The sequence below is a fragment of the Corvus kubaryi genome, unplaced genomic scaffold (assembly GCF_017639235.1).
Source record: "Corvus kubaryi isolate FWS band 111438036 unplaced genomic scaffold, C.kubaryi_AGA036_p1.0 138, whole genome shotgun sequence".
Lineage (NCBI taxonomy): Eukaryota > Metazoa > Chordata > Aves > Passeriformes > Corvidae > Corvus > Corvus kubaryi.
In genome coordinates, this window is record NW_024580672.1 from 6,082,526 (window position 1) to 6,108,995 (window position 26,470).

Genomic DNA, 26,470 nt, shown 5'->3' on the forward strand with positions numbered 1-26,470 from the left:
AAACATTTTATATTTTATATGTGAAATAAAAAATAAATCCTATGGATTTATGTGGCCTAAAACTCCTAAAATGTGAGCTGCACTGTGACTTTTTACCTCTCTGTGAGCAGGTTCCAAAACAAGCTTTAAAAACTGTGTGCTGCAGCATAAGAGACACCAGATGGACAACAGTAATCTATAAATGTTCTCTGAAACTCTGAGGGAGGCAGGTTTTTTTATGAAGAGTTAATCTTTCCCAGGCAATGCCCTTATCACCTATAGACTTATTTCCTTTCAAAGAGAAGGCACAAAATTTTACAATTCCTAATTGAAAAATGCAAAATTCCTTACCATGTTGATGCAGCAGATGCTGTTCCTGGGAGTTCAGGTTTTCATTTGACAAAGAAATATTGGCTTTCTCTGTTTCAGCTGGTGGCCCTAAAAATACACACATATGTTTGTTCTGACAGGCCTCCTGCTAAACTTCATGTACACATGGAATGTAATCTCTGTGCTTATATTATTAAACAAAGCATCAATATCCAATATCGATACTATATGAAACAGTGTGAGACCACTGCATGATTAAGTTTGCCAATTTGCATAGAGATATAAACATTTCAGTCATGAATTGCAGAGATATTGCATCTCAGCCATTGCTATTTCAAAAATTGTAACAACAATCAGAGATCAGACTGAGTCATTCTAGACATGTGGCAATGATCAGGCAGATGAAGGGACACTCCCACCTCTACCCAGCCCCCCCCAGTTTTGTGCTTTTGCTTTATCATATTTTGGTGATCGTAGCTGTCTTCCACGAAGTACTCTTAATGTGTGAATTACAGAAAATAATGAATGTCCTGTACTTTAAAAAAAGCTACCTGTTGTAATTGCAATTTTGGTATGTGTTCTTGTAACTAAGAGAGCCTATAAAAATGAAGGCTTGCTTTCTTAATAACAAATTATTACAAATTTATCTATAAATCTATCTGTGATTAAAGCAAATGGAACACCAAATACAAAATTACTATAGGTTTTTAAAAGTACCTGTAATGGGGAAGAATCATAGAATCATAGAATGGTTTGGGTTGGAAAGGACCTTAAAGATCATCTGGTTCCCACCCTCTGCCATGAGCAAGGACACCTTTCACTAGACCAGGTTGCTCAGAGCCCCATCCAGCCGGGACCTGAAGATTTTCAGGGATGAGGTGTCCACAACTTCTCTGGGAAACTTGTTCCAGTGTCCCACCACCTTCACAGTAAAGAATTTCTCCCTACTATCTAATCTAAACCTGCCCTCTTTCAGTTTGATGCCATTCCCCCTTGTCCTATCGCTACATGCCTTTGTCAAAAGTCCCTCTCCAGTACCCCTTTAGGTACTGGAAATTGCTTTAAGGTCTCCTTGGAGTCTTCTCTTCTCTTGTCCAGGCTGAACAGCTCCAACACTCCCAGACTGTCTTCATAGGAGAGGTGCTTCAGCCCTCTGGGCATCTTTATGGCCTCCTCTTTAAATTGCTTCCACAGGTCCACGTGCTGGTTATACTGGGGACCCCAGAGCTGGATGCAGCACTCCAGGTGGGTCTCACAGAGTAGTGGGGCAGAATCCCCTCCCTCAGCCTGCTGGCCACACTGCTTTTGGTGCATCCAAGGATGTGATTTCTGGGCTGTGATTGCACATTGCTCAGTCATGTTGAGCTTATCATCAACCAACACCCTAAAGTCCTTCTCAGGGCTGCTCTCAATCCATTCTCTGCCCAGCCTGTGTTTGTGCTTGAGATTGCTCTGACCCATGTGCAGGATCTTACACATCTTCTTTTATAGGAGAGGCAGGTAACTGTGCCAGTGTAGAGTTCATAACTCTGTATCAGAGGTGGATCAGGCCTGGTTATCTATCTGAAGATGTCTTGAGAAATCTTGGAATCTGCAAAGCTCACACAAGACTGTGTGAGCAAGATTCTACTGGGATATACATTTGCCGTGCTTTAGTTCTATTGTGTTAACTGAGAGTACACATAACTTTATCCTTATCTTGTAAGAAAATTCCTTCAGTTTATAGAAACAAACACATGGCTATGTGTGGTAAAGTAGGAAATCTGTAACTAACTTGATGTGGAATAAGTTCTTCAGGTAACCATATGCCAGTATTCGGATGAGTGTAGGCATGTGAACAATTGTGGTCCAGGGTTACTTTTGTAGGTCATCTTTGCATGATTTAGAAAAACCCATTGACATATCCATTTAGGTAAATGAAACTGGGGTTAGGGCTGACAATGCGGCCAAATGTGCATTGGAAAGTACTACTTGCATAACTAACACCTTTTATATGTGCTGGCCTAGATGCGATACCTCTCCTTCCTCCTGAGGGTGCAGGTGCAACCTGTGCTTGCTGAGACTCCTTCCACTGCTAGAGCAAATCTGGTCAAGTCTTTGTAGTGCACATGATTACTGAAGTTTTGTATCAGTTAGAGTATCAAATATCTCGCTTGACACAGATATTTATATTAACTAAGAGATATTGGTGCTGCCTGCTTCTGATTTTATATAGTTTATTGATAACAGTTTAAAAAAGTTGTCTAGGTGATGAAGTAGTGGCTGATATTAAATAGTGGCTCAAGAAGTGCTGGAAGACTCCTCAGAGAATAGTTTCAGTCAAAACAGATGTTGAAATATAACCACAAAGAATTCCTACTTAATAACAAATTTAAAAAATAGAAACTAAATATGTAATAAATTATTTTTTTACAGAGAACTATACGTTTTATTTCTGTCCTTAAACAGCTACCAAATTTTCTTCAGACCCTTAAAATGGCCATAACAGAAATACTGAATGCCAAGTTACAATCTGTTAATAACTTTTAAATCAATGAATCTATGCTTATTTTCAAAATCAGAAGCAAGTTTTGAACTAAAACTCAAAAATATTAGCCTTACTTACTATTTTCCTGCTCTATAGGAACCACTGGATTGCCATTTCTGGGGGCAGAAAAAGTGAAATGTGAGCCATTAAGAGCTGCATGCTTTGTAAAGCACATATGAAAATTATTTTTAGAAAGTCAATTGTCTAAATAGTAGTTGGGCTTCTATGATTTTGTTAGTGGTGCTTTCCTAAGGAGAATTTATATCAGTATATGAAAATATTTGACTACAGTGAAACATTTTGTTGAAATGTATTGGGGAAAAAAATAGGCATGTTAAATCACCTGGCCCAATACAGAACTGCTTTCTGGTACATCTTGAATTCAGCTTTGGTTACCCACTGTATAAAGTGGGAATGCTCTTTTGTAAGTTCCTTTACCCTCTTTCTGTTTGTCTCCTTAGTTTGTCAATTCTGACAATCAGAAGGTGCTGCCTACTAACTTGTACAGCAAGATGTATAATGAGGCAGCAGTTTCTTCTTCTGTTAGATAAGCACAAGTTAATAAAACAATGATAAAAGTTTGAACTATGTTAAGACAGCTGTGACAGCCATTCCGCCACACGCTCTGGTTATGTAACTTAGTTATTCACATGCTTTGGGTTAATATTTTACCATTCCTCTGAGATCTTTGGAAGCTATTTCTGCATCATTCCAGGACCTGTGCTGGTGTGATACCAGACTGTGGAACACAGTTAATCTAGAGTGCAGCCATGAACTGATGAGCAAAATTCTTTACAGCTGATTATTATTCAGGCCTGGAAAGATTTTCTATTCATGCTGCAGATTAAATGCTGCATTTTCAGTACCTTTCTAAAATGTTTAGCTGTTGGAATTAACTCAGAATTTCCCATCAGAGGTAGTTTCTTGCTTGTAGTTGTGAATCTGAGATTGTAAGGAGAAAGTTGACACTAGTGCCGGAAATTCAAAGATTTTCCCTAGAGAGCAACACATAGGAAAATGGTGCTCAGCCTCACAGTTAAAGGCTTTACATTGGTTTTTGGATGATGAAATTTGAAGAGTTGTCATTTGTGTTGTATGAATCTACTTGTGCTTGCTGCGTTAGTTGAAATTACAAGGAGATAAGATACCTTATGAATGTTATTTATCAGGTTTCAAGACCTTTGAGATAAAGCATTTTTCTGTTTTGTGCCGTCTGACTTGTTGATGTAAAATTTAGAAACCTGCTTCAGCATTAGGATCAAATATGCTCAGATTTACCTTGTGGCTTTGATTTGAACATTCTGGGTGGCAGCTTCACACACTCTCACTGCATCATCCAGGCTAATGCCCTCAGTCCACAGTCCACAGAGGTAAACAATCTGATCTTGTGGCTGTAAGCTGCCTTCCACACTGGCAGGAGAGCCAGGCACTATCTCTAGCACATAAATACCTTGTAACTTGCTTCCAGCTCCTCCTGTCAGCTTCAAGCCTAGAATAATGCAGAGAAAGCATCTTTTGTGGCAGCATGTTTTGAATTTAACTGTCAGTGACATAAAGTCTAGCGGAATAGATGTGAATCATTGAAATACAGGCTGAACAAATCACTGACATTATAAATAACAGTCTTGCCCCAGTAAGATGGGTGTACAAGCTGGACTGAGTGAAATGCCATTAGATGTTAAAAAAAGTATGGAAAAACTTAAATAGTGGTGTCCATCTCTATGTTTCAGTGATTGTGTAGTGCTTTATTTCACCTGATGTTCAATAGTCATTGCAATAGGACACTGAGCTGCATAGCAGCAACTCCCTCATTACCAGAACATTTAAACACCTTACAGCGTTCAGGAATGGAGGCCTATGACAGCTGAGGAGGTGCCTACACAATGCAAATGACATTCAAAGAATCTCTGAACAAACTAGTTCCTACCTGTAAACAGGATGTTGTACATGAGCAAATATAGCCATACTGTTTCCTGAGCCTACAGTTCTATCTTTGTGCAGTACTCACAACATGCTGCAGAAATACCAAGAACTCAGATTGTAGGGATTTCTTTTATCATTTGTATTGGACAATGTAGATAAAGCCTTGTGTCTGTGGTGAATCAAGGATTCAAGTGGAGATTTTTTGAATAGCAAACTGTAGTCTCAACCTGTGGGTCATCCTTCTTAAACTTTACCTTTTCTTCAGTTTTTGTCTTTCCCTCCAAATACATATTTATGTGTCTCTGCAGGTAGTAGACATTATTATCCAACTACCCAAAACTCAGTATATCAGCAACATAAAAATATGAGACTGGAAATCTGCCAGAAATTCAGTTAATAGGGTGATAATGCAAAAATCAATTTTCCAACTATCTTCATTAGTCTAGTAAGAGATATTAGTCTTCCCTCTTAGGTGTTGCCCGAAACAAAGCTCTCATTCCTTGGTCATGGGTGATCACGAAGAGCATAAAGGTGTCAAGGTCAGTTTGGATCATGCTGATCCAAGACCACAGTTGCTTATGATTCCTTAATGCTGTCATTCCTGTCCATGTACAGCAAGTACAGCATTTACTACACACCTAGCTGTCCATCGGCACCCTTTGTGAGAGTAATTTCAGGAATCTCATCTGGCCTACTTGAGGGACGTGGGTCACTGTCAGCACGACCAACCACAAGGTGCAGATCTGGAGGAGAGCTTTGCAGTAAAGTCAGAACTTCATTGCATGGTAAAGATGTGACATCAATTCCATTCACCTAAATGACAAACCAGTAAAATCATGTCACAGATCTCATTGACCATCATTTACTTCTCCCTCCACTCTGAATTTTGCATATGAACTTAGTTTTTACTTCCTTTTTATTGCTTTGCTGTGGTATTTAATGTCAGTAAATTCAATAGTTAAGATTGCAGTAATATTTCTTTTTTGAACTTTTATTTTTCTGAATGCAGAGCTTTAATAAAAATAGCTTTTTTTCCCCTTGAAACTCAAGGTCTTGTTGCAAAAAAAACAAGGAAGAGAGTCTTAAGCAATACTGAACACAAACATGGCTGAAAAAAAGTTTCATTCTTACATTACAAAGGACATAATTCCTGCATCCTTTGTGTGCACCTATTACCTTATTACATTAATTCAGTTTATGTAATTTAATTGAGAAGGCATTTAATGTCTCACTTCTCTTGCATTGCTCCTAGATTCATGTTATTTGCCTCCTCATACAATCTATTCAGTCTGAAATTTATCCAACTGAGGTCAGCAGAATAAGATTCATTGTATGATTTATTTACATACCTAAAAAGGTCATAAACTGGATGCTACCAAATGAAGAATGCCAAAACTAAATGACATTGATCTGCAAATATTTTCTCCTCTGTATAAACTTCAATAATTACTGTACCATAATGATTCTGTCTCCCCTTCTCAATCTTCCATCAGAAAGGGCAGGATCATTCAAGATTTCATCAACGTACAGGCAGGTGTCCATTTTGTTAAGAACTACAGAGAATCCATAACCATTGTTCTCTGATTTTGTCAAAGTCACAAAGATCTCCATTTCCTGTTAAAACAAGCAGAAGGTATGTCTGATGTAGGCTTTTCTGTTCCTTCATTAACATCTTCCATTATTTTTATATGCAGGAAGGAATCAGATCCTCAGAAGGTACAACAAGGGTATGCAAAAGGTGTTCTGCCATATCCCAGAATCCTGAAGGTTCATGTGGATTGATTAATAGGGCCTAATAAGGCAGAGAATGCCACCAGGACATGGGGTTTGGTCATTTGGAATGTGTAAAGAAAGGCTTGGAGTCCTCTGAGCTGAAAAGCATTGCAATAGCAGGGTGCAAAGATTACTGTTGTTACTGCAATTGCTGTCCCACTCAAGAAAGTGCCTGGAGCCAAATTTTGTCCATGGTGCTCTCTAATTAGTAGGAATTCAGAGCTCATTAGTGTCAGTAGGAATGCAAGATGTTCAGCATTTGGCAGGACTGAGCCTTATATTTGAATAGTAATTAGCACAAGGCTCATAGTTTCTTATCAGGACATTACAGCAATATCACTGTAACAAAGTGATTTTCTGCATGGGCTTGAAACATGGCAGAAAAAACCCAAGTAGCTGACTCCAATTAATTTTAGAAGCTACTAGAGAGCTTTTAGGCCTTCGTACACTGAAAATAATACTGCAGAATTTTGGAAAGTTAGAGAAATAGTAAGATGTCAAGAAAAAATAAATATCCTTAAGGAAAATGGTTAAGAATTCTGGAGAGCTGGGCATAGTGGAAGGTCTGCTTTATTTGAAGCTTGTGGATATTCAGGAAAGTTAAAAAAAAAAAAAGTCATGTGGAAATAGCATAGAAAATTAGTTTAAATGAGTGTTTAAGAATGTAACATTCTTAAAATTGTTTCTTTTCCCTTGTATTCTACCTGTTAGTAATTTGGTGCCTATCACATACCTGAGTGCAGTGTTCATTTTCTTCCTTCTCTTCCTCTGGTTCCTCCAAGTCCTCCCATTCGTTGTCACTGTCATGTGTCTCTCTAGCAAGCAGGGGTGATGATGAGGGACCACAAACACGTGGTTGTGGGGTTGCAGTGGTTGCAGAGACTGTCTCGGAGCTTCCTCCTCGTGACATTGAGCTGACAGTGAGATACTCTTCATCAATAGGGGTTAGAGAGAGAGTTTCAGGCATACATTTTGTGTTTGATAGGTCATCATGACTCTTATTAAATACGCGGCTGGAAGAGAAAAAGATTGCAGTGCTGGGGTTTTCCTCCATATGCTTTATTAGATGGCCACTGAAAAGTCTACTGCTTATATATTACCTTATTTTCATTTTAACTGATTTACTAGTTATGATATTGAATTGCTGTCTGAATCCTCCAATGGTAGTATATAAAAAAACCCCATAATCAATATTTTGCAAAGCTACTTGAAAGATTAAAAAGCTTTCATTATTTATCTTTGCAAAATCTTGCACTCTTTTAATTTTTTAAGGCATTAGTTAGTACTTTGGTTGGTTCTCAAAAACAATAACTGGACAATGCCCAGACCATTAATTATTTGATCTTCCATAAACAAATTAATTAACTTTTCTGGTAAGTGGTATTCACATTAAAATACCACTACATTTTTTATATTAGCATTTGTCTTGAAAAAGGAATGCCAGCCACACTTCTGGCTTCTACAGGTCTTTCCTTCGTAACTGGGCACAGACCACAAACATGAAATATAAAGTGGTTCCTGTTTCTTCATGAAAAGTAGAAGTCCTTACTCCTTTTTGTAAGCTTGCCTTGAAGCATATGAGTTGTCCGAAAGACATTAATGGACTTACTAAATTAATTGAATTTAAATTATTATTGAATCTATTTCACTATATTGCAGACGAAGTATTCAGCACTTCTGATGTTCAAATCCAAACTGTAATCATACATGCTGCGTTTAGTAGTTTTGGCTGTTGCCCTTAATGAACCAACTGTGGCATTGTCTCCCAAAAATTTACCATTAAAGCTTGTAAAAATGCTGGAAACACTTTTTTTTTTTTTTTTAAAGTATGTTTTGTTCATATCAATCCTTATTGAAATACTGCTAAACCGCATTCATCTTAAAAACACTTAAAATGGCATGTTCATATCTAAGTCAGCCAGGATCTTTTGCTCTTTGATAGAAGTGAACTGTCCATCATCTCCTAAGCAAATATAGACAACTAAAATGGAAACAAATTGCACATCCTATATGAAATCACAGATCTCCATAAAATTCATATCAGAAAATTTATACATTTGCATGAAATGTTTTGAGCAATCAGAAGAAATTTCTTCATTAATCAAAAGGAAGACCTTTATTAATGCCTATTTCCTTCTGGGGATTTTTTATGGTTTTAGCTGGAAAGATTTAAATTGAGATTATGTTTAAAATACTGTTTAAAATGCATGCCATCTTAAACTTCTCTGGCTGCTTTTTAAAAACACAAAAGCTTATACTAAATGATACTGAAAGTGTATCAAACAAAAACATTTATTTCAGAACTTCCTCCTTGGGAAGAATCCAAAACTTTTCTTGGAATTGATATCTTCCCACAATAAACATAGTTTTGTTGAATCTGTATTATCTCTTGGCAAATATGTTTGCTGCAGACATATTTCGGCTGGTTTTACTCTCAGAAGTAAAGAAGCAGATAATTAAGCGGGAACTTCATTCATGAATTGAGTGCAGCTTCTCCACTCAACAAAGAGAAGCTAAAATTATGAATTGCCATTATGATCCCACTTGACTTGCAGTGTCAGGTAGTGCTGTCACTTCCCAGAGACTGGAATGTGTGTCTGGGGCTGTGCTTGATGAGTGTCAAAAGTAACAAAATTATTTCAAGTGACTGTGTGAAGAAATAGAAATTAGTTTCTCAGTAAAATTACTAAAGCTGCAAGTTAAAGGCCGCTAGGAGACTTTTAATTTGTCTTTGCATCAATTTTTTCTGTTCTGATAATTTATAATTTTTTTGCTCTGGGAAAGATGATGAAAATGGAATGGATTGTCTTCTGTGTGACAGTGTCTGATATATCCAAAAGAGTGTAAGAGGAGACTGAGTCCATTTGCATTATACTTTATTGTATAATTCCTCTGGCTCAGCGGTTCTCTTGGCTTCTAAAGACCAGAAAACAGAAAATAAGGGTTTTTTTCCTCCTTGATCACAGTTTGTCTTCTGAGGGTTTTTTTATTTCCTATGAAAACATTTGAAATTAAAAGATCACACAATAAGAAAAACTTATGGTCCCTATTTAAGTTAACTCTGAAACAAATTGGAAGTAAAAGATCATACAATCAAGAAAAAAGTACTTGTTTCCTATTTAGTTGAACAAGACTCTTCCCACTGATTTCAAATGGCAACCAGCTTCAGCTGAACAGCATAAATTATTACAGTGGTGCAGAACTCTTACAAGTATCTTGCAATGCAGACATATGCAAAATTCTAATAAGATGAGAGTAAATAGGGAAGGCAGATTAGGTGAGTCAGAATAAGATGATAAAATAAAATCTTCACTAATTAGGCATGATTAGAACCTAAGTGATTCACTTTCAAAATTCTACGAGTCAAAGGAAGGCTGCAGAACAGATTTCAGTATTCCCTACCTTTTGGCCTGTCCTAATTCACAAGGTGAGTAGCAGTTCTGCTTCACTTCTTCCTCTAGGGAGTGGAAGACTTCAGAAGTGGAAGCTTCTTGATGAATCTTCCAAAGATGTTTATAGAAACTCTCTCTGGAAGTTGGGAGTTTCTGTATGTGTTTCTCTTGAAACTCAGCTTCCTGCTCTTCATAAGCTGAGCTGTCATCCTCAGGAGGCTCACTGAAATCTTCTCCCAGTGGAGAATCGAGGCAGTCTTCGAGGTCTGGAGAGGTGCTACTTCCCTCACTGGTAGATTGATCCATACTGTTTCCTGCCTCTGTGCTGCCTGGCGTTTCTGCCACAAAGTCCTTAATTGGAGATGGTGCTGGAGTCTATGAAAATAACAGAAAGGTTAGTGGAACTCCTTTTTAATCTCCTATCTTTGCTCCTTCAAGAGAAAAATATTTTGAAAAATCAGTATTAATAAGCTTCTGAATGGGAAAATATCAAATGGTAGCTGGAAGAGAGGAGTAAAAATAGGAGGTACTCTCTCACCAAATAACTCTTTTTTCTTTATGCTTATTTTTCATGTTCTACAAGAGTGCCAGATCACTTTTCCCAATGAATTATTTCCTAGAGGTTCTTTTTTATTATTTCTGTTCACATCATACCTCGATTTTGTGTCTATATTCTCTTCATTCCATAGAAGTAATTTCCAGACTTGACTCCCATGCCACTGACCATAGAAATCAGCCAAGGGCCCACTGCAGCAGAGCAGCAGGAGTTAGTTTGTTATCTGGAGGTGGTTCTGACTGTCATTTCTGTCTGCCTGTGGGTGGCTATAAATCCTAGTGGGACAGGCACCATGAGTGGGCCATTCAGAATGGAACAAGAGTAGTACAAATGCATATTCATTATAAGAGTACTTGTCATGTGTCCATGAGATGTGTTCAAGAAGCAGCAGTAATAATGCTAGCACATCTAATGTTTTAGTCTCTGCAGTGTCTATGGTTTGGTTGGGGTTTTTATTGTTTGTTTGTTTTTGGTGGGGTTTTTTGTTGTTGTTTGTTTTTTCATTTTGTTTTTTTTTGTTGGTTTTGTTTGGTTTTTTGTGTTTTGTTTTTCCCCCTGCAGATTCTGCTAACCATTAATAAGAACTTGAAAAAACAGTTGAAACCATTATTTCATTTTTTTAACTTCATTAAGAGATAGTCTGGATAGGAAAAGTTCTTTATTTTCTTCTCACTTTGGGGAGTTACAGTACCTGCATCTGAGAATATCTGCAGTTTCTGGCTGAGGATCTGGTAGAGCATTTTTAGAAGCACCACTAGAAGAGGTGCTTGGGTATGTGCTGTTTCGCTCCAATGACAGTACAGCGACTCAAAAGTTGTTGGACTGGGATAAGTGTTTCACATCTGCCAGATTTATATTATTTTGGTTGCTAAAGAAATATCAGTTGAACTCTACAGGTTGAATTGAAACCAGGAAGGGAAAGCAATGGAATAGAGGGCCTTGAAAACAGGGAAGGTTGCCTTGTTCAAGACTGGATAGAACACGTAGCAGGGTCTTTCCAGGTTTACAGAAGCGAGTTTCTATGAGAAGCTTTGCCTTACCAGAGCAATCTGCTCTATTTCTGGAAGAACACCTTTTGGTGGTCTGCAAAGTAGCAGTGTAACTTCTCGAGGAGCTCCTCTCAACAAATGCAGGACATCCTAAACAGAAAGGAGGAATATTTTATTTCTGATGGAACACAGTTTGTCATACATGTCATTTTACCAACTGAGATAGAGAAAATTTTTATTGTGAATGCTACATTTCTCATGTTTGGGCCTCTCAGCAGTGTCTGAGTAGTCACCACTGAAGTATTGTCATATAAGTGGACCATAGTTTATATGTGAACATGTATCTAAAGTAAAGTCAGTTCTGTTTAGAAACTTCTGTTTCACCAACAGACACATAGGTTTAGGTTAATTAATTTTCTTTTCTTGAAGAAAACAGAATTTTCAGGCAAATTCATTCAAACCACATGTGGCAGTAACACATCCTTGGTCAATTATTTCAGCATAGCTCCCCAAACTGCCATATTCCAATGAAAAAAATAAATCCACATGTAGGCCATTACCATTTAATTTCTTCATTGAGTATAGAATTTCTCATTCCAGGTTAAAAACTTACACAGGACTTACTACTCTTGGTAGAAATTTGAATCTGGGGCATTATATTTAGCATGACATTACAAAGCACAAATGACCACAGGGGGAAAATTGTTCCAAAATTGTTCATGCATAACAGCAACAAAGATTCCAACTAATTAACAACTGGTGTGCCTCTAACAATAGAACTCATACATTAGTGGTAGAAACTTATAAATTAAATAGCAGAAGAAGTTCTCTGTCAGAATTAATTTAGAAAGGAAATTCTACATAGGATTTTTAGAGCAGAATCCTACATAGAAATCAGACTAATTATATGCAAGTTCTGCCTCCCTCTGGTGATAATTAAGTTTAAATGCATTGTCTTTATTAATCTGTTACCCATATGGAACCCCAGTAATAATACTTCCTGCTACCTGATACAGGAGCCCATGGAGAGGTTTCCCGTTCACAGCTAAAATGACGTCTCCAACTTCAATTTCTCCATTCTCTTCAGCTGGCTGCCCTGGAAACAGTCTTTTGATCCTAACAATAGCTCCTCCAAGGTGTTCGCAAGCATCTCCTTCCATCTGCAGAACACTAAATCCAAGGCCTCCAGAATTCTTGGTTAATTTCACTTCAAATGTATTGTCTGCTCAAAGCAAAGATTGGAAAAAAAATGGGAACCATGACATATGTACCTCCTAAGGAGCTGATATAAACGATACTCTCAAAATACCTTTTCCCTGCATGCTGCAGAGGTAGATCTGCTGATAGTAATGTCAAAAGAAGGTTTAGGCGTTCCTTTATCTTACATAAGTCTTTGAAATCTCGCAAGCAGAATAGGGAAAACTGGAATCTATTTCACCATGTGTTCACAGTCTGGTACAAGCCCATAAAGGAAAAAGCTTTTGTACCAACATAAAGAGATTCACATGCTATCTTTTTCTGACATCCTTCTGTAAGTGTTGCAGAGATTTGACTATTCTGCATCTTCCTGTTGTTAGTTTAGGTCCTGCACTAACCGGCATAAGCTAGAATTGGAGCTCCTGCTCTCTCCAGTCAAGAATGAGAGATCAGGCCTCTCCCGAACACCATGCTTGTAGCTGAATTCCAGTGTAGAGGAGTAACTGCCCCGTGGAAAAGTATGGTTCAGACTCAGTGTTTGTGAGGCAACCTTCAGTAAAAGATACAGCATTTATTTGTTGGCTAAATTCTGTGGAAGTGATCTCTAAATCTTCTGCTTTTAAGAAATTAAGTGATGGCAGTCTCCAGTTCACTCCAGCTTCATCACTGTCACAGCATCAGCAGTTGTGCTGGTGAGGCTCTCTCTGGGTAACAGCCTGGCCACATCCACAGAGCTGCTTCCTGCCTGAGAGTGCTGTGGAGTACAGACAGGAGTGTCCCCTTGCCAACCCAATCTCACAAAGGCTGAGAGATTATACTGCAGTATTTGTGATCATACTACATATTGAGATCATACTGCAGCATTTATGCCTAGGATAAACTCAGCTATACCTACCCACTATAACTCTATGTACATCAGAAATATTTTGTTCAGAATTGATTTTTGATAATGTCATTAATATTGAATATTATAATTTTATTCAGTATAGAGCTTTTTCCGTCCAACCCACAGAAATCTCATAGAATTATTTTCATGCATTCCTTTCCTGCACATTGTAGGAAGTCACCCTGAGTTCCTTCTTTATCACTTACCATCTGTCAAAAAGCAGCAGGCCTTGGTACCATCTGTGAGGGATGTTGCCACAGAAACAACAGCACACTGGTCCTCCTTTTTGTCATTAGCAGTCAGACATGGCTCTGCCAGTTGGTAGTTTCCCCTTTCTAAAACCAGGTTGGCAATCTAAAACCATGATGAACAGGTTCCAGTTACACAGTACACAGTGAGTCCTAAGTCTTTGTACTTTTCTGTTTAGAGGGAAGGGGTTGGAACAGAGCAGGGGCAGTTCTTTAGGCTAAGCTTGGCTATTGTGCTTCATACTAAGTCCAGTTTAGTCTACTGTGTATCCTATTGATCTCTGCCGTTGTACAAACCTGGCCAGATTTCTTAAGGTGTTCCACAGCCTGTTTGTGTGTGATGCCACAGAGGCTGATGCCATCTACTTCTAGAAGACGATCACCTGAGGTAAAAACAACCAACAAACAAAGAACATCAAGTTGCTTTGATGGTTCAGAGGGTGTAAACCTTGAGGCTGCCCACGTTACTATAGGTCTTCATGCTTATATGTGTCAAATTAATATTAATTCATAGGAAAGCAATACTGCTCGCTGTACAGCATTCTATAACTAGCAGCTAAAACATTCCAGGGTATTCTGAAAGTAAAAGCAGTGATAGCCTCTGGTTATCACAACAACAATAATGTCAGAGTCACTAGCCTGATGGCAGCTACAGAGAGTAACTCTACAATGTTGGTATGAGGCTTCTGGTTTCTCAGTGGAATCCCTACATGTAGTACAGGGACAGGCTGAACAATGATGGACCGTATATTACATTTCACAGTTGTAAGACCTCCAATCCCAAATGCGTTTCATTGTCCACACTAACACTGAGTTCTACAGCGCAGAGTTTTATTGCCAGACATGTTACCTATCTTTATTTGTCCGTCCTTATCTGCTGGCCCCCCGGGAATAATTGACTTCACATATATCCCACCATGACGCACACTGGTGTTAATTCCACCCTGCAAAATATGCCCACAGATTAGAGTCTTCATATATTCTTCCCGTGGTAAAAATCACAGCAACTTACACATGCATTACAAAGTAACTGCTCCAGAAATCACTTTTTTCTTTAAATGTTGGAAAAAATGGAAAGAGGATATTACTCACAAACCCCATCTAGTTAGAATATACCTCCATATGCAGTAATCTTCCTTTATTTTCTCAGGAAAATGCAATGTATTTCTGTGTGACTATATAAAATATTTATTAAACGTTCATAAATTTTTCCCTATGCTCACATAAGATGATCTTGCATCTTTCAATTATTCTCTAGCCCAGCTTCTAAGCTGTGCAATATCCATTCTGCAATTACTAATCTTTCAGACAATGTATAAAGCATGGACCTGAACTTGGGCACTCCAAGAAATTCCAGATTAAACTAAGAATCATGTTCTGTCCATCTACATCCCTGGCCAAATTTAGATGAAGAAAATATCCCTTAATTTCTTCAGCAGGCAATGAAATGGCTGTTGCTTCCCATTCCATTTCAGCAACGACCATAAAGACATCTCAGCCTGGAGGGGTAAATTCAACTTCAGTAACTAGGAGAAGGAGTTATTACTCAAATGTGGCAGACAGTTTTCACTGCTGCCTTCTCTAGTCCTCCCTGACCAAACTCCGCTTTCTTGTAGATCTTGTTCTCAAACTGAGTAAGGACAAAAAGGGTTTGTACTGCTTTGTGCCAGGACACCTCTTCCACAGATTGTGTGGGTAAGAACCAGGGAATGAGCAGAGGCAGTACTTCATGCATGCTAAGTCAATCAATTGAACACTTTGGTTTTAAGTGTGCCATGCTAACAGTTTCTGTTATCAGCCTATCTTCTGTCTTGTTCTCAGTCATGTAACAATTTGACAGACACAATGAAAGATTAAAAGTAACACTTGCAGTCACGCTGATTCCAAAAGTCCCATCTTCTTTAACAAGATCCACCGTGTAGATTTCCTTTGAGTTGATTTCTGATGGAGATGGTAAGTGGGAAGAATCAGGTGCCTGTCTCAAAAATAAAAACTTTAATGAGATTACAGCATCCCAGTTTAAAAAGAAAGGGGTGAAAAGGAAGTTAAAAATAAAAGAAGACAGAATTTCCAGAAGATGTAAAGGGTTTGATCCTGCTGTCACAGTAAACCTGGAGTGATACCATTTATATCCCTGATATTATTTGAAGCTTATGCTAATGCTACTCAAAATGCAATCTGTTTAATGCACATAACCTGAGTTTATATAGGGAGGATGTCTAAAAGTAGGAAATTAGACACAAAATGTTCTGTGACTGGTTTGAAAACTTAAAAGATTGCAAGAAAATAATCAAAATTTTGTCCCTCCACTGGAAAAGGAAGGAGAATTTAAAAAACATTTTTTAGAACACTTTCCCCATTTATTCACATATTCCAGACATGTCTATCATTTTGACATTTCCAATGTAATTTATTCCAAGGTTTCCTTTCCTTCACAGTTACTTTCCCTTCTACATGTAGCTGGTATGTTGTTATATGCTGTGTGCTGGGTGTTACATTACTGAGCAACATCAAAATCTCAGTTACCTCTACATCCAGGCTCTCAGCTGAAGGAACTGGAATTCTAGGGCCCAATTTCGGTGCTAAATTCCAGGAAAGAGTTTTCTCAAGTTCATCTATATTTGTGTCCTGTTCTTTGGGGAGAGCTGTATGACAATCCTGAATCTTTTTTCTCCCACTGCCTACACAAGAGATCTCAGATCCACTAGTGCTGTTTCCTCTTGATAGATTCTTTTCTTCATTTAATCCTTCTTCATACATGTCTGTAAAGCCATATCAAAATGAGGCACTGTTGAATGCAAATAGCAAATAAACTTAAAGAAAAATGTTGTTATAACCCAGCACAAGAGGACAAAGTAACTTCCTATTTCAACTGATTGTGACTTCAGATCTATAAAATGAGTCAGTCACTGTGAAATGGAGCACTGCTGTTATAAGTGTTCAGAAATGTGTTTGCTTCATTACTGCAGAGGACTATGACTCTGTCAAAGCAAGAAATGCCAAAATTCCTTTAATGTTCAGCAATGCAGCCATAATAGATTTTTTCACACTGATGTAGCAGAGACATCACATGATACCTACTAGAAGTTGACTATTTTAGCATATAGTTGTTCTAACTGGCAGTCAGTAGCAGGAATGTAGTACTACATCCCAGTGCCTAATAAATATGTGTCCTGAGTTAACTATTAGCATCCCATAGCCAGCAGAGACATTTGCCTTTATACCTTTGGGTTGTGAGATGATGAGCTCTACTTCATCAGGAGAGTTCTGTATGATTTTAACTGCAGTATTAAATGAAACACCCTCAAGGCTAATATTATTCACAGAGATGAGTCGTCCTCCTTAAAAAAAAAAAAGATGAAAATAAGACAAAGCACATATAAATAAGGAAATAAATCCAGAGCAGCTAACTTTAAACTATGCAAGTATTTTAATTCTAATTAAAAACTAAGGAAAATGACCTGGTTTGATATTTCCAGCTCTGTCTGCAGGTCCCCCAGGGATAACTGAAGCGATAAAGATACCAAGGTCTAATTTTCCTATGTTTTCTCCTCCAATAATTACAAAACCTGCAAAAATGAGATAGCATGAGAATGCAAACACTGGCAGTATAAGAAAAGATGAACCTTAGGAGCACAAAAGGCTCTTACTTCAATGGCATAAGTTTTATACATGATCTGAAGTATGGGGAGCTTTGATTTACATGGCATCAAGGTCTTGAGTTTGGAGAGCTTTAAACTTAAATTATAATTAAAGTGTGCTGGTGACTTTTGTCACTACTTAGATAAAATTTCCCAAAAGCAATGCTTTCCTGGCTTGCTACTTTTAAAGACCCTGTCTATGTTCTTGAAAGAGTCATGAACTAGGTGGACCTGCAGCATTTAACACCTGCAGGAGGGAAATGGTGTAAAAGCTCATTAGATAGATTTGAACATCATTCTACATCATGCAACCAGGAAACCTGAGGTGGGCCATGTAAACTTCTAATGTAAGAGATCTAAGAAGATTAAATCTCTTGTTAAGTAGTTCAGTTTTACTATCCTAACTCTGACTATTGCAGAATATATCCTTCTCACTGGTATAATAGTTGGGTTTGGGATTAGGATATTACACACAGACCTGCACCATTTATAAATTTGATTTTTAATTGCATTAATGGTCATCTGTGAAACCTGATGGTTCTCTTAACTCATCCGCAAGAACCGGATACAGTGTGGTTAAGGTATTAGATAACAAAAATATCCAAATAACAATCCAAGAGTTAAGAAACATTCATGTTAAGTTTGTGTAAACATTTTTCACCCCCACAGACACTACCTGTAAGGTCTAAGATAAATAAAATCAGTACACATGTATTTCAGATGCAAAACTAAAACCATGTTCATTTCATTCTACTCTTAGCATTTGATTCCCTTGGTCTCTGTGGCCTTAGTTAATCCTCTGAAAATAAAATGGTCTTGATTTATGTGCTTAGTCCTTTTCAGTCCTGGAAATTCTGAGTCCTTCATAAAAATTGGTACTCTTACACTGTAAGAAGAATAAATGGAGTGAAAGAGTTTACAGTCTTGCCCAGCCTGAGTCAGCAAGTATCACTCTTAGCACCAGGATCTGATAGTCCCAGTAACAAACATAACATTTATATTCCTTACTTACCAAATCCATTCTTAGGGTCACGTTTTAGGCTGACACAAATGATTTCTCTTTCTAGACCACTTAGTAAAACTTCCTTTTGGGTGGCTGGTGATCCAGGTGCTGCAGAAATAAAACAGCTAGAATAGATGTAGATTAATGCAGGGACACAGTAGATTCATGTATTATGCAAAACCGGAGCTTCAAAGATATATTTTTTCCTTGATTTCAACATTACTGTTACAGTTGAATCAATATAATTCTGGATGGAAGCTCAAACAAGTGTTCAGAAGTTTTCATTCTTTAGAAAAACTTATGTGCAGAGCTATGCAAGCTCTCCTACAATGTTCCTTTCTGGAAGACTATATATATTTTTTGCAATGTTTTTATTAAGATTAGAATATTTAAAGAGTCAGGCCTGTAGTGCCCATTGAACCTGAGGATGATTTGAACACAAAATCTCCTATGGGCTCTACCCTTGGTCCCTGTGGGCCCTTTTGGCTCCGAAGGTGCAATCCAACCAACACTGATTGCAATGGTGACCTCTGCAGTGTTAACAGTACTTAACATTGTGCAACTGCCACAGTGTGCTTAAAGTACTGTTCTAATTTTAAAATGGCCTAACCAAATAAGCATAGCTTCATATTCCGTAGATTGGCTCCCCATGTGCATGCAGTCTGGCTTCTGATAGAAAATTAGATATCCAGTCCTTATTCCAGGAAGTGTCATGCAAGTGCAAGAACAGAGGAAAGACCTGGAGCCTGTGCTGACTCATGCATTACTTACTGAGTTGTAGATCTCAGTTGCAAACCAAACAATGACCTCTGAGCACAGGGATATTGTCCTGTGCAAGAGTCTCTGGGTGTACTGAACTACATCTCTGTAGAGCATTAGGCACCATTATAGAATCATTTTATTACAAAGTCCCTTACCATTGAACCTGATGGAAAGTGGGAGTTAAGGGGAAGAAAACAGCTTGTCTTGCTAAACTCTGGATTAATTTCCAGGACTAGAAGTAGAAAAGGATAGTCTTTAATCTGTAAGTTGAATATATGGTGGTCTCCTTCAATTGAAACTATAAATATGGAAGGGTACTGTCTCTCTTTATTATTATTATACTCACCACTGATTGTGTTCTGAGTTGAATGGATAGAGAGGAAGTCGTAACTCCTTTGATTTCCGTTCAAATTGATGTGCATTTCTGACTGGGATAGCCCTGATACAGATCTGCACGGCAGGAAAGGAAGACTGTGTTATAATAAAAAAAAATCAGCAATGGTATTTAGCACTCTTCATTGTCATTAGTCTGTCAGAGCCAAGCTGGGAATGCACAGGTTTATAGCCTTTCAATGAGTAGTCCAGTTTCTGGGACAAGTTTCATTTTAGGGGAATAGTTTATCCTTGCCAGCATTTGCTTCCAAATAACAGCTGCTATTAGACCACTTGTATCATGACTGATTTCCCCCTGTGTTTTGCTCTGAGCTGACTGCAAGCATCAGGAAAACTCAGCATAGCTTCACCATGATTCATTTAGCCCTGCTGTCCATTTAGACAAAACCAAGTCTGAAAGTTTTCCTGGTAGTTCATGATCTCTTTGGCTCTATTCTAACTCTTAGTATTCTAAAAGGCACTAGAATTCGTCAAAGGCCTTGAGACTGTGCAGTTATAGCAACCACCTACACTGATGAATGTACCAAAACAAAGAGGGAGAAAGAAGTTCTTGCACTGTTCCCCAAGATTTGCACATTTGGACATGGAGGAATCAGCTAGGTATTGATCCCTCCATTCCAGCTTCTGCTGGCTTTTTAGTTCACATACTGTAATTTCCATAGAAGATACACAGACATTAAAGATTTTACATTTATTCTCCCTCATTTTTATACCTCCCCATAACCCAATTAGTGGTTTCTTCCTGAGTCTGGTACAAATTTAAATGTCACTCTTTTTCAAGTTCTTCTGTTAGTCTATTAACTTCCTGCCTGCATTTGCACTACTGATGGCACCATGGAGCCCTAGGCCTCTTGGTGTGACCACAATAAGAACTTAAAAAAAAAATAGTTTATGTCTAAGTCTTCTTACACATGTTCAGAGAAAAAAGCAAACCTACCTGCCAAGATTGCTTTTGTCTCTAGTCCTGTTGTTGGTTTCCACACTGAGGTTATCACAAGATTTGCTCATCATCCCAGCAGAAAGGTTTTCCAGGTTTGCTCCATAGAGCACATTCTCTGAGCGAGACAGTCTCTGAATAAGGGCAAGGTGCTCACGCTGAGCTGCATATGCAGAATTTGATTTGTCTATTTCCACAAATTTACTGTCCTCTGAATAAGAAGCGAGAGAGGGGAAGAAGCAAAGACAAATGCACTGATATTATCACATCTTTTTTAGCTCAAAGGAACTTTAAATAAAATCTTTTGAATATGTCAGAAAAAAAGATTGACATTACAGATACATTTGTTCCTGTATCCTTGAGGACACCTAGGCCTTGGGGTGAGTAGGAGTTTTCTTTCATAAAAAGTATATGCTGCATTTAGGTTTAATTTCTATGAATTATACTACAAAGCCACTTTCCACAAAGGCAGATGAAATGTACAACCCTACATAATTTAAACCTGAATATTTCTGTAAAGTGTATTTTGTAAATGATTGGTGTATGAGAAACACCTGTCTTTCAGAGTCTGAATTATCCAGGCTGGTAGTTTCTTGTCCTTCACAGGCCTTCCACTCCAGTGTGTGTATATCTGAGAAGACAGGAGCTCCAGTAACACATGCTCTCCAAAGTTCAGAAGGACGCCAAGGAACAGAGTGATTTGCACAAGTGAAATCGAGTGGGGACCGTCTTGGTGGCAACACTTGCTATCCAGTTTTGTACCTTTCTGTGAACTCTACTACTTGCTTAATGAGGCCTGAGCTCTGCTGTATACCAATGTGTCCTCTCAAAAGATTTCATGTTTCTGAAACAAGATGGTGTTGAAGGTGACATTAATTTACTTAGGTTCTCAACGGGTGGGCTGGTGAGGGAACTTGGAGGATGGAAAGACAGCAGGCAGTTGGAGACACATTGGAAAGTAAAACAAAAACTTGGCTTCATACAGGCTAGCATAAACATGAGCTTAAATTCTGCTTGTACCTAACAGCTAAACTCCCATGTGTTTTCCTAACAAATGGTAGCCTGAATACAACTTTCTAGAACGCTACTCTGCAGCATTAAATCCGGGTTCCCTCTTTCCTCAGTGACTTTGATCAGAGGCATTTCTTAAGGCATCAGAAGGCTTAACTGTCCAGAGTATTAGTGCAGCCTGGGAGTTGCCATGGTGATTCCAAAGTAGAGGGTTGCTATCAAGTTTTGAAGTGATGGTGACTTACACATCTGAATAGTGCAGCAGAAGCAAAAGCATGGAGAAAGAGCTTCATAATCTCTTACAGCCTCACTGTGGTGGCAAAGGCAGTATGTTGAACTACTGTCTGTCATTGCCTTACTAAGCTTTTTTTTCTGGGACAGCAAACACACACTGAACCCCAGAACCTGTGGTCACATGGCTTGTGTAAGTCTGGCTTGTTTCAGTGATTTGGTGTACTCGGGTTATAATTTTCATAGTTCTCAATAATTTGATTCTGTTATATATGGAATGTAATAATTTTTTTAAGGTAAATTAGCACAAGCAAATGTGACATAGGAAACTTTAAGATGCACTATTAGCACTCATTTGAAAGCAATAAAGCACAGTCCCACTAAATTATGTTAGAAGCTAGACATGTCAAGTGACAAACAGTGCCTTGAACTGAAATGCCGTCCTAGGGCCTTTTTCCATGGTAACAAATTTGTGCAAGAATTTCAGCTTTCATGAAATAATTTTAGTGGTAAGGAGGCAATATATCAATTATCCTGTTACATGCCATGGTAGTATTTGTTGCCAATACTTTTACAGTTTTACTACAGAAAGGAGTGTCCCAGTGGGTAAGGCATGACAATTGATTCTCCTGCAATGACTCACCAGGTCAAACACTCAGGGGTTGTAAATGATCATGGTTCTGTTCAAGGCAGTGGATGAGCTAGTGAAAACTCATGTTGCTCCACTGAAGTCAAGAGTGATGACTTTTGTCAGCTTATTTCTTATGTGCCTCAGTTTTCCAATAATAATCCCCACCCATCTTTACAAAACATGCTGAGAACTGTGGGTGAGATGTGTTATGTACCTGACCTGGGTTGAGCAGAATCTTGTCTTAGAAACTATGGAAAATCTGAAGCCTGAGGAGGTACTAGTCATATCTTCCACAGACATGGCAAAATCTAAGATAAGAGCTGCTAGCAGCTGTGTAGTCAAGTGGGTATGACTCATGTGCCTCTGGTTTAGTGGTTTTATCCTGGGACTGAACCACTGGGTTGCATCCCTGTCTTATACAAAATGAATAAGTTCATCTCCAGCATATCTGGGCACTATTATAATTTTGTGTGGAACATTTTTCTGGTTACATTTTGGGTAAGTCTGATCTATTTCTTCACAATTCTCAGCAGAAGAATTCTCCTGAAGGGAAGTGAAATCCTGCTTATTTCTTTTTTAAATCTGAGTTTAGCTGCATAGTTGTTATCATCAGAGAACCCCTCTTCACCCCCTGCACAAGCCCACTCACATGCCAAATTAGACTCCTCTAACTTTCAGCGTAGCAGATGACATTATTTTCTAACTGAAGCAGAGTGAAACTGAGGTAGCAGGTTCTAATTCTCAGATTTGCTGAATGTGCCTTACCTAAAACACAGTCTTGTCCTATGGCCCCAGTAACAAAAGTGCATTTATACCCCACCTGATGAAGTTTGCCGAAGTTGCCTAGAATTCATCTGTGCATTGAATTTGTGCTGGGCAGAGCAGAGGTCCAGTAGGTATTTACATGTCTTCGCTGTATCAGTAATGAAGGTGTGTTTCTTGCCACTGAAGCTGCTTTCAATCATGAATTTTTTCCTCTGAGGGGGAAAAAAGCATCAGAGCTTGCTTCATAGATCAGTCATTACACTGAAGCACTGACAGTTCATTTATATAATCTTGTTGATTTGTTCAGTTGTATTTATGCCTGACTGCATCCCTTTTAGGTTCAGTAAATGCCTGTTGTAAATTCAGCACTTGTAAGCAAGGTGTCTGTTATTGGGATCATAACTCTTCTATGTCAAAAGTCAAGAACCTTAAGATATTGAATGCATTGATAGCAGGTTGCTAAAACTGAAAAATTTGGCCCTTCAGGTGTTAAAATTATTAAACACATTTAATGTGAAAAGGAACATATCTTCAAGGGGAAGAAGGACCATTTTTGGAGAGCAAACAAGCTGGGTAATGTGTGATGCAGTTTGACACCTGGACTGTACAACAGTACACTGATATACCTCTAATGTCAAAATCCCATTTAGAAAGGGGTCACAATCTTGTCACCAATACTAGTTTGTTAGCAGACATTAATATACTAAGAGAAGAGGATGGGAATAATGAGATCTGAAAAGTGGAAGACATGATCCCATGACCTGATATACGCAGAAAAACAGAAGAAAAGAGCAGTAAAGACAAAAGAGGAATGAATATAGAATATGCCATAGAGAGGTTTGGCATTCAGTATCTTCGTATCCACATCCAGATCCAGCTTTGATTTAAAACTGTTTTCAGAAAGGACTTGCCCATATAGAGTGACTCTCATTCTAGCTCTGAATGCAACAAATCTATCAAAGTGACAGAGGAAGAGGGGCAGTAAAATAGCAGAGTAGAGAAGAGATTCAGTTAGTTCCAACTCACATGAGCTGAAATTCTCTCTGTTTCACGCCACTGGAATCTTAAACTGGCAATTCTTGTGTGATTTTTGTTCTCATAGACGATGATGCCTTTGGCACAGATTCCCAGGATGATGTCCCCTTCTGTCCCTTTCTTCTCTTGGGACACGCGGTAGAATAACACTCCATATTCAGGAAGTTGCTGAGTCACCTTGTAGAGAAAAGGTTCTTTTACCACGCATTACTCAAAAAATTCATGGGAAGAAAAGTTAGGTAGATGGAGGAGAAAATGCTTTTGAGTGTCTGAGGAGCCAGTGTCTGCCCCTGCCATCTAAACATGCAGGGAATATTCTGAGGAACTCACCCCGAGGTTCTGGGTGTTCATGCTTGTCTTTCTACCTCCTGTACTTGGCCACAAAAGTGTTAAAATGTGACTCAGACACTTTACAGAACTATAGAATACGAGTAGGATTTACTGTCTGATCTGCAGACCAATATGAGTTTATCCTAAAACTTTATATTTTCTTTCTGGGAAGCTACTGTAGAATCCCCAAACGACTTTTCTGTTGTGAATAGAGATTTTCAGTGACCAGAGTAAAACACTTTAAGAAGATCTGTTTTTCAGAAAGTAACCATAGTACAAATGTTCAGGTCCTGAAAACTGGGGCATCTATAATCACTAGCTGAATCTGGGTTTTAATTTTTAATCCCTTTCATATTTGGAATTTACGTGTTCTTGCCATGGGGTGTATCTTTCTCACTTTGTACGATGTGTTGGCTCCTTCTACAGACTTACTAATTGAAACAGATACTAAAAAGCTGCTTTTCTTCATTGGATTTGCCACACATGATGGGACTGTCATTAAGGCTAAGCTTCAATCTATTTCTTCAATTGCATTGACAGTGTTAGATGAGGAACTAATATAATTAAATAGCAACTGAACTAAAATGATGCTATAAATAAAAGCATGTGACAGTGCAGCAAAATGACTACTGATATTTATCCATTATCTAATCCCTGTTATAGTTCATTTGATGGAAAGAAGAGAGGTTTGGGGAGAAAGAGAGATTAGCAGGAAAAAAGTTAAACACATCATGGTGACACTTCAGCGCCTAAAGAAATTGTCATGTGAGAAAATACTTCAGATAATTCCTTCTTCACTTCTAGGGTTCACAGATACTTTTAAACAAACAATCACTACATGTTTAGAAAGTGGCTGAACTGCTGCTGTAATTTCAGAAGTTAAAAAAGTGCTTATTCTCATGTTTTATAATCTTCTGTAGCCCAGACATGTTGGTAACATGCCAAAAATTTGCATTAAGCCTTAGAATGCTGCAAATACACCAAAACGTGTTATAAAAACTCTCAGTGATGCGTGACAGTATCTACAGCAGAATGAAATTCTGAGGTTTTTGTTGACTATTCAAATGTTTTCACCATATCTAAAATCCACTGTATCAGGCAAGAAGAAAATAGGCAAAGGTAAACAGAGAGGGGCTTGGTACCTCAAAATTAATAAATAGTGTTTGGGATATGGCAAGTTACCTTTAAAAATTCTAGTTCAGCTTCATCCTCAAATAGGGAGCGATTCATACGATGTAATTTAGCAAGCTCTCGCTGTACATATGCCAGGGTCATTTTCTCTATTCTACTTGCTGGAACATAGTCTTCAACACGAAAATAGCTCTTTCCATGCATCTGTGGGGAAAAAAAAAAGAAAAAACAGAGACAGGAGCCTTTTGTTCTTTCTTGACTTTTCTTATTCATTGCATTTCATTTTCAGGGTGATCCATATGCAGGAGTCACCCTGTAGCCATTTCCCAAAGGAAGGTGGGAACAGCATGCAGAGTCCTGACAGCCAAATTGCCTCTTTCCCCTGTGCTCAGGCAGCTGCTCAATGCACACACCACTTCTTTGGGCAGAGGGGAGAAAGGAGCTGGGCCTTCAGGTGTGTCCTGCACTTAGAGCTGACAGCTACAGCTGCATCAGTACAACCTACAGTGGGGGACCCATTGCCATGATGGATCTGACCACATGGATCAGACCACTCAGAGTTCAATTAATAGAGCTACACTGATTTACATAAATAAAGATATGGAAGAGAACAAAAATGGGTGTTTTCTATACACTGAAAACTAGGACAGCTAGTTCAGATATACAATCAGTGACCTTCCTGTCTTTGCAGCTTGTGGATCTGAGCCTACACATAAAACAGCTGTGAATTCTGAAGTGTTCATTTGCTTTTCTCTTCCCTTTTTACTAACTTCTCTAAGCCCCTCTGCACATCCAAGCTG

At 38.4% G+C, this 26,470-nt stretch overlaps 2 protein-coding genes across 11 annotated transcripts in view; one reads left to right on the plus strand and one right to left on the minus strand.

Annotated features, from left to right (window-relative positions):
• The window catches only part of MAPK8 (mitogen-activated protein kinase 8), a 183,927-nt gene that overhangs the window by 73,265 nt on the left and 84,192 nt on the right, over positions 1-26,470 (plus strand). The gene's annotated exons all lie outside the window — the stretch shown is intronic.
• Positions 1-26,470, minus strand: part of FRMPD2 (FERM and PDZ domain containing 2) — a 71,414-nt gene that overhangs the window by 14,706 nt on the left and 30,238 nt on the right. For 4 of the 8 annotated variants that reach the window (XM_042018827.1, XM_042018829.1, XM_042018826.1 and 1 more), the window contains exons 14-35: positions 25,722-25,874; positions 24,201-24,386; positions 23,230-23,386; positions 20,537-20,747; positions 19,553-19,656; positions 18,454-18,552; positions 17,262-17,369; positions 17,025-17,141; positions 16,327-16,562; positions 15,671-15,775; positions 14,651-14,744; positions 14,098-14,183; positions 13,759-13,906; positions 12,477-12,691; positions 11,521-11,619; positions 9,935-10,299; positions 7,266-7,545; positions 6,215-6,373; positions 5,398-5,572; positions 4,115-4,325; positions 2,915-2,952; positions 331-417 (exon numbers count right to left, since the gene is read on the minus strand). In XM_042018827.1, coding sequence (XP_041874761.1) covers positions 331-417; positions 2,915-2,952; positions 4,115-4,325; positions 5,398-5,572; positions 6,215-6,373; positions 7,266-7,545; positions 9,935-10,299; positions 11,521-11,619; positions 12,477-12,691; positions 13,759-13,906; positions 14,098-14,183; positions 14,651-14,744; positions 15,671-15,775; positions 16,327-16,562; positions 17,025-17,141; positions 17,262-17,369; positions 18,454-18,552; positions 19,553-19,656; positions 20,537-20,747; positions 23,230-23,386; positions 24,201-24,386; positions 25,722-25,874 — 3,433 coding nt within the window. Of the gene's footprint in view, positions 1-330; positions 418-2,914; positions 2,953-4,114; positions 4,326-5,397; positions 5,573-6,214; positions 6,374-7,265; positions 7,546-9,934; positions 10,300-11,520; positions 11,620-12,476; positions 12,692-13,758; positions 13,907-14,097; positions 14,184-14,650; positions 14,745-15,670; positions 15,776-16,326; positions 16,563-17,024; positions 17,142-17,261; positions 17,370-18,453; positions 18,553-19,552; positions 19,657-20,536; positions 20,748-23,229; positions 23,387-24,200; positions 24,387-25,721; positions 25,875-26,470 lie in introns of those variants that run through there. The other 4 variants (XM_042018828.1, XM_042018830.1, XM_042018832.1 and 1 more) reach the window with 4 other exon arrangements.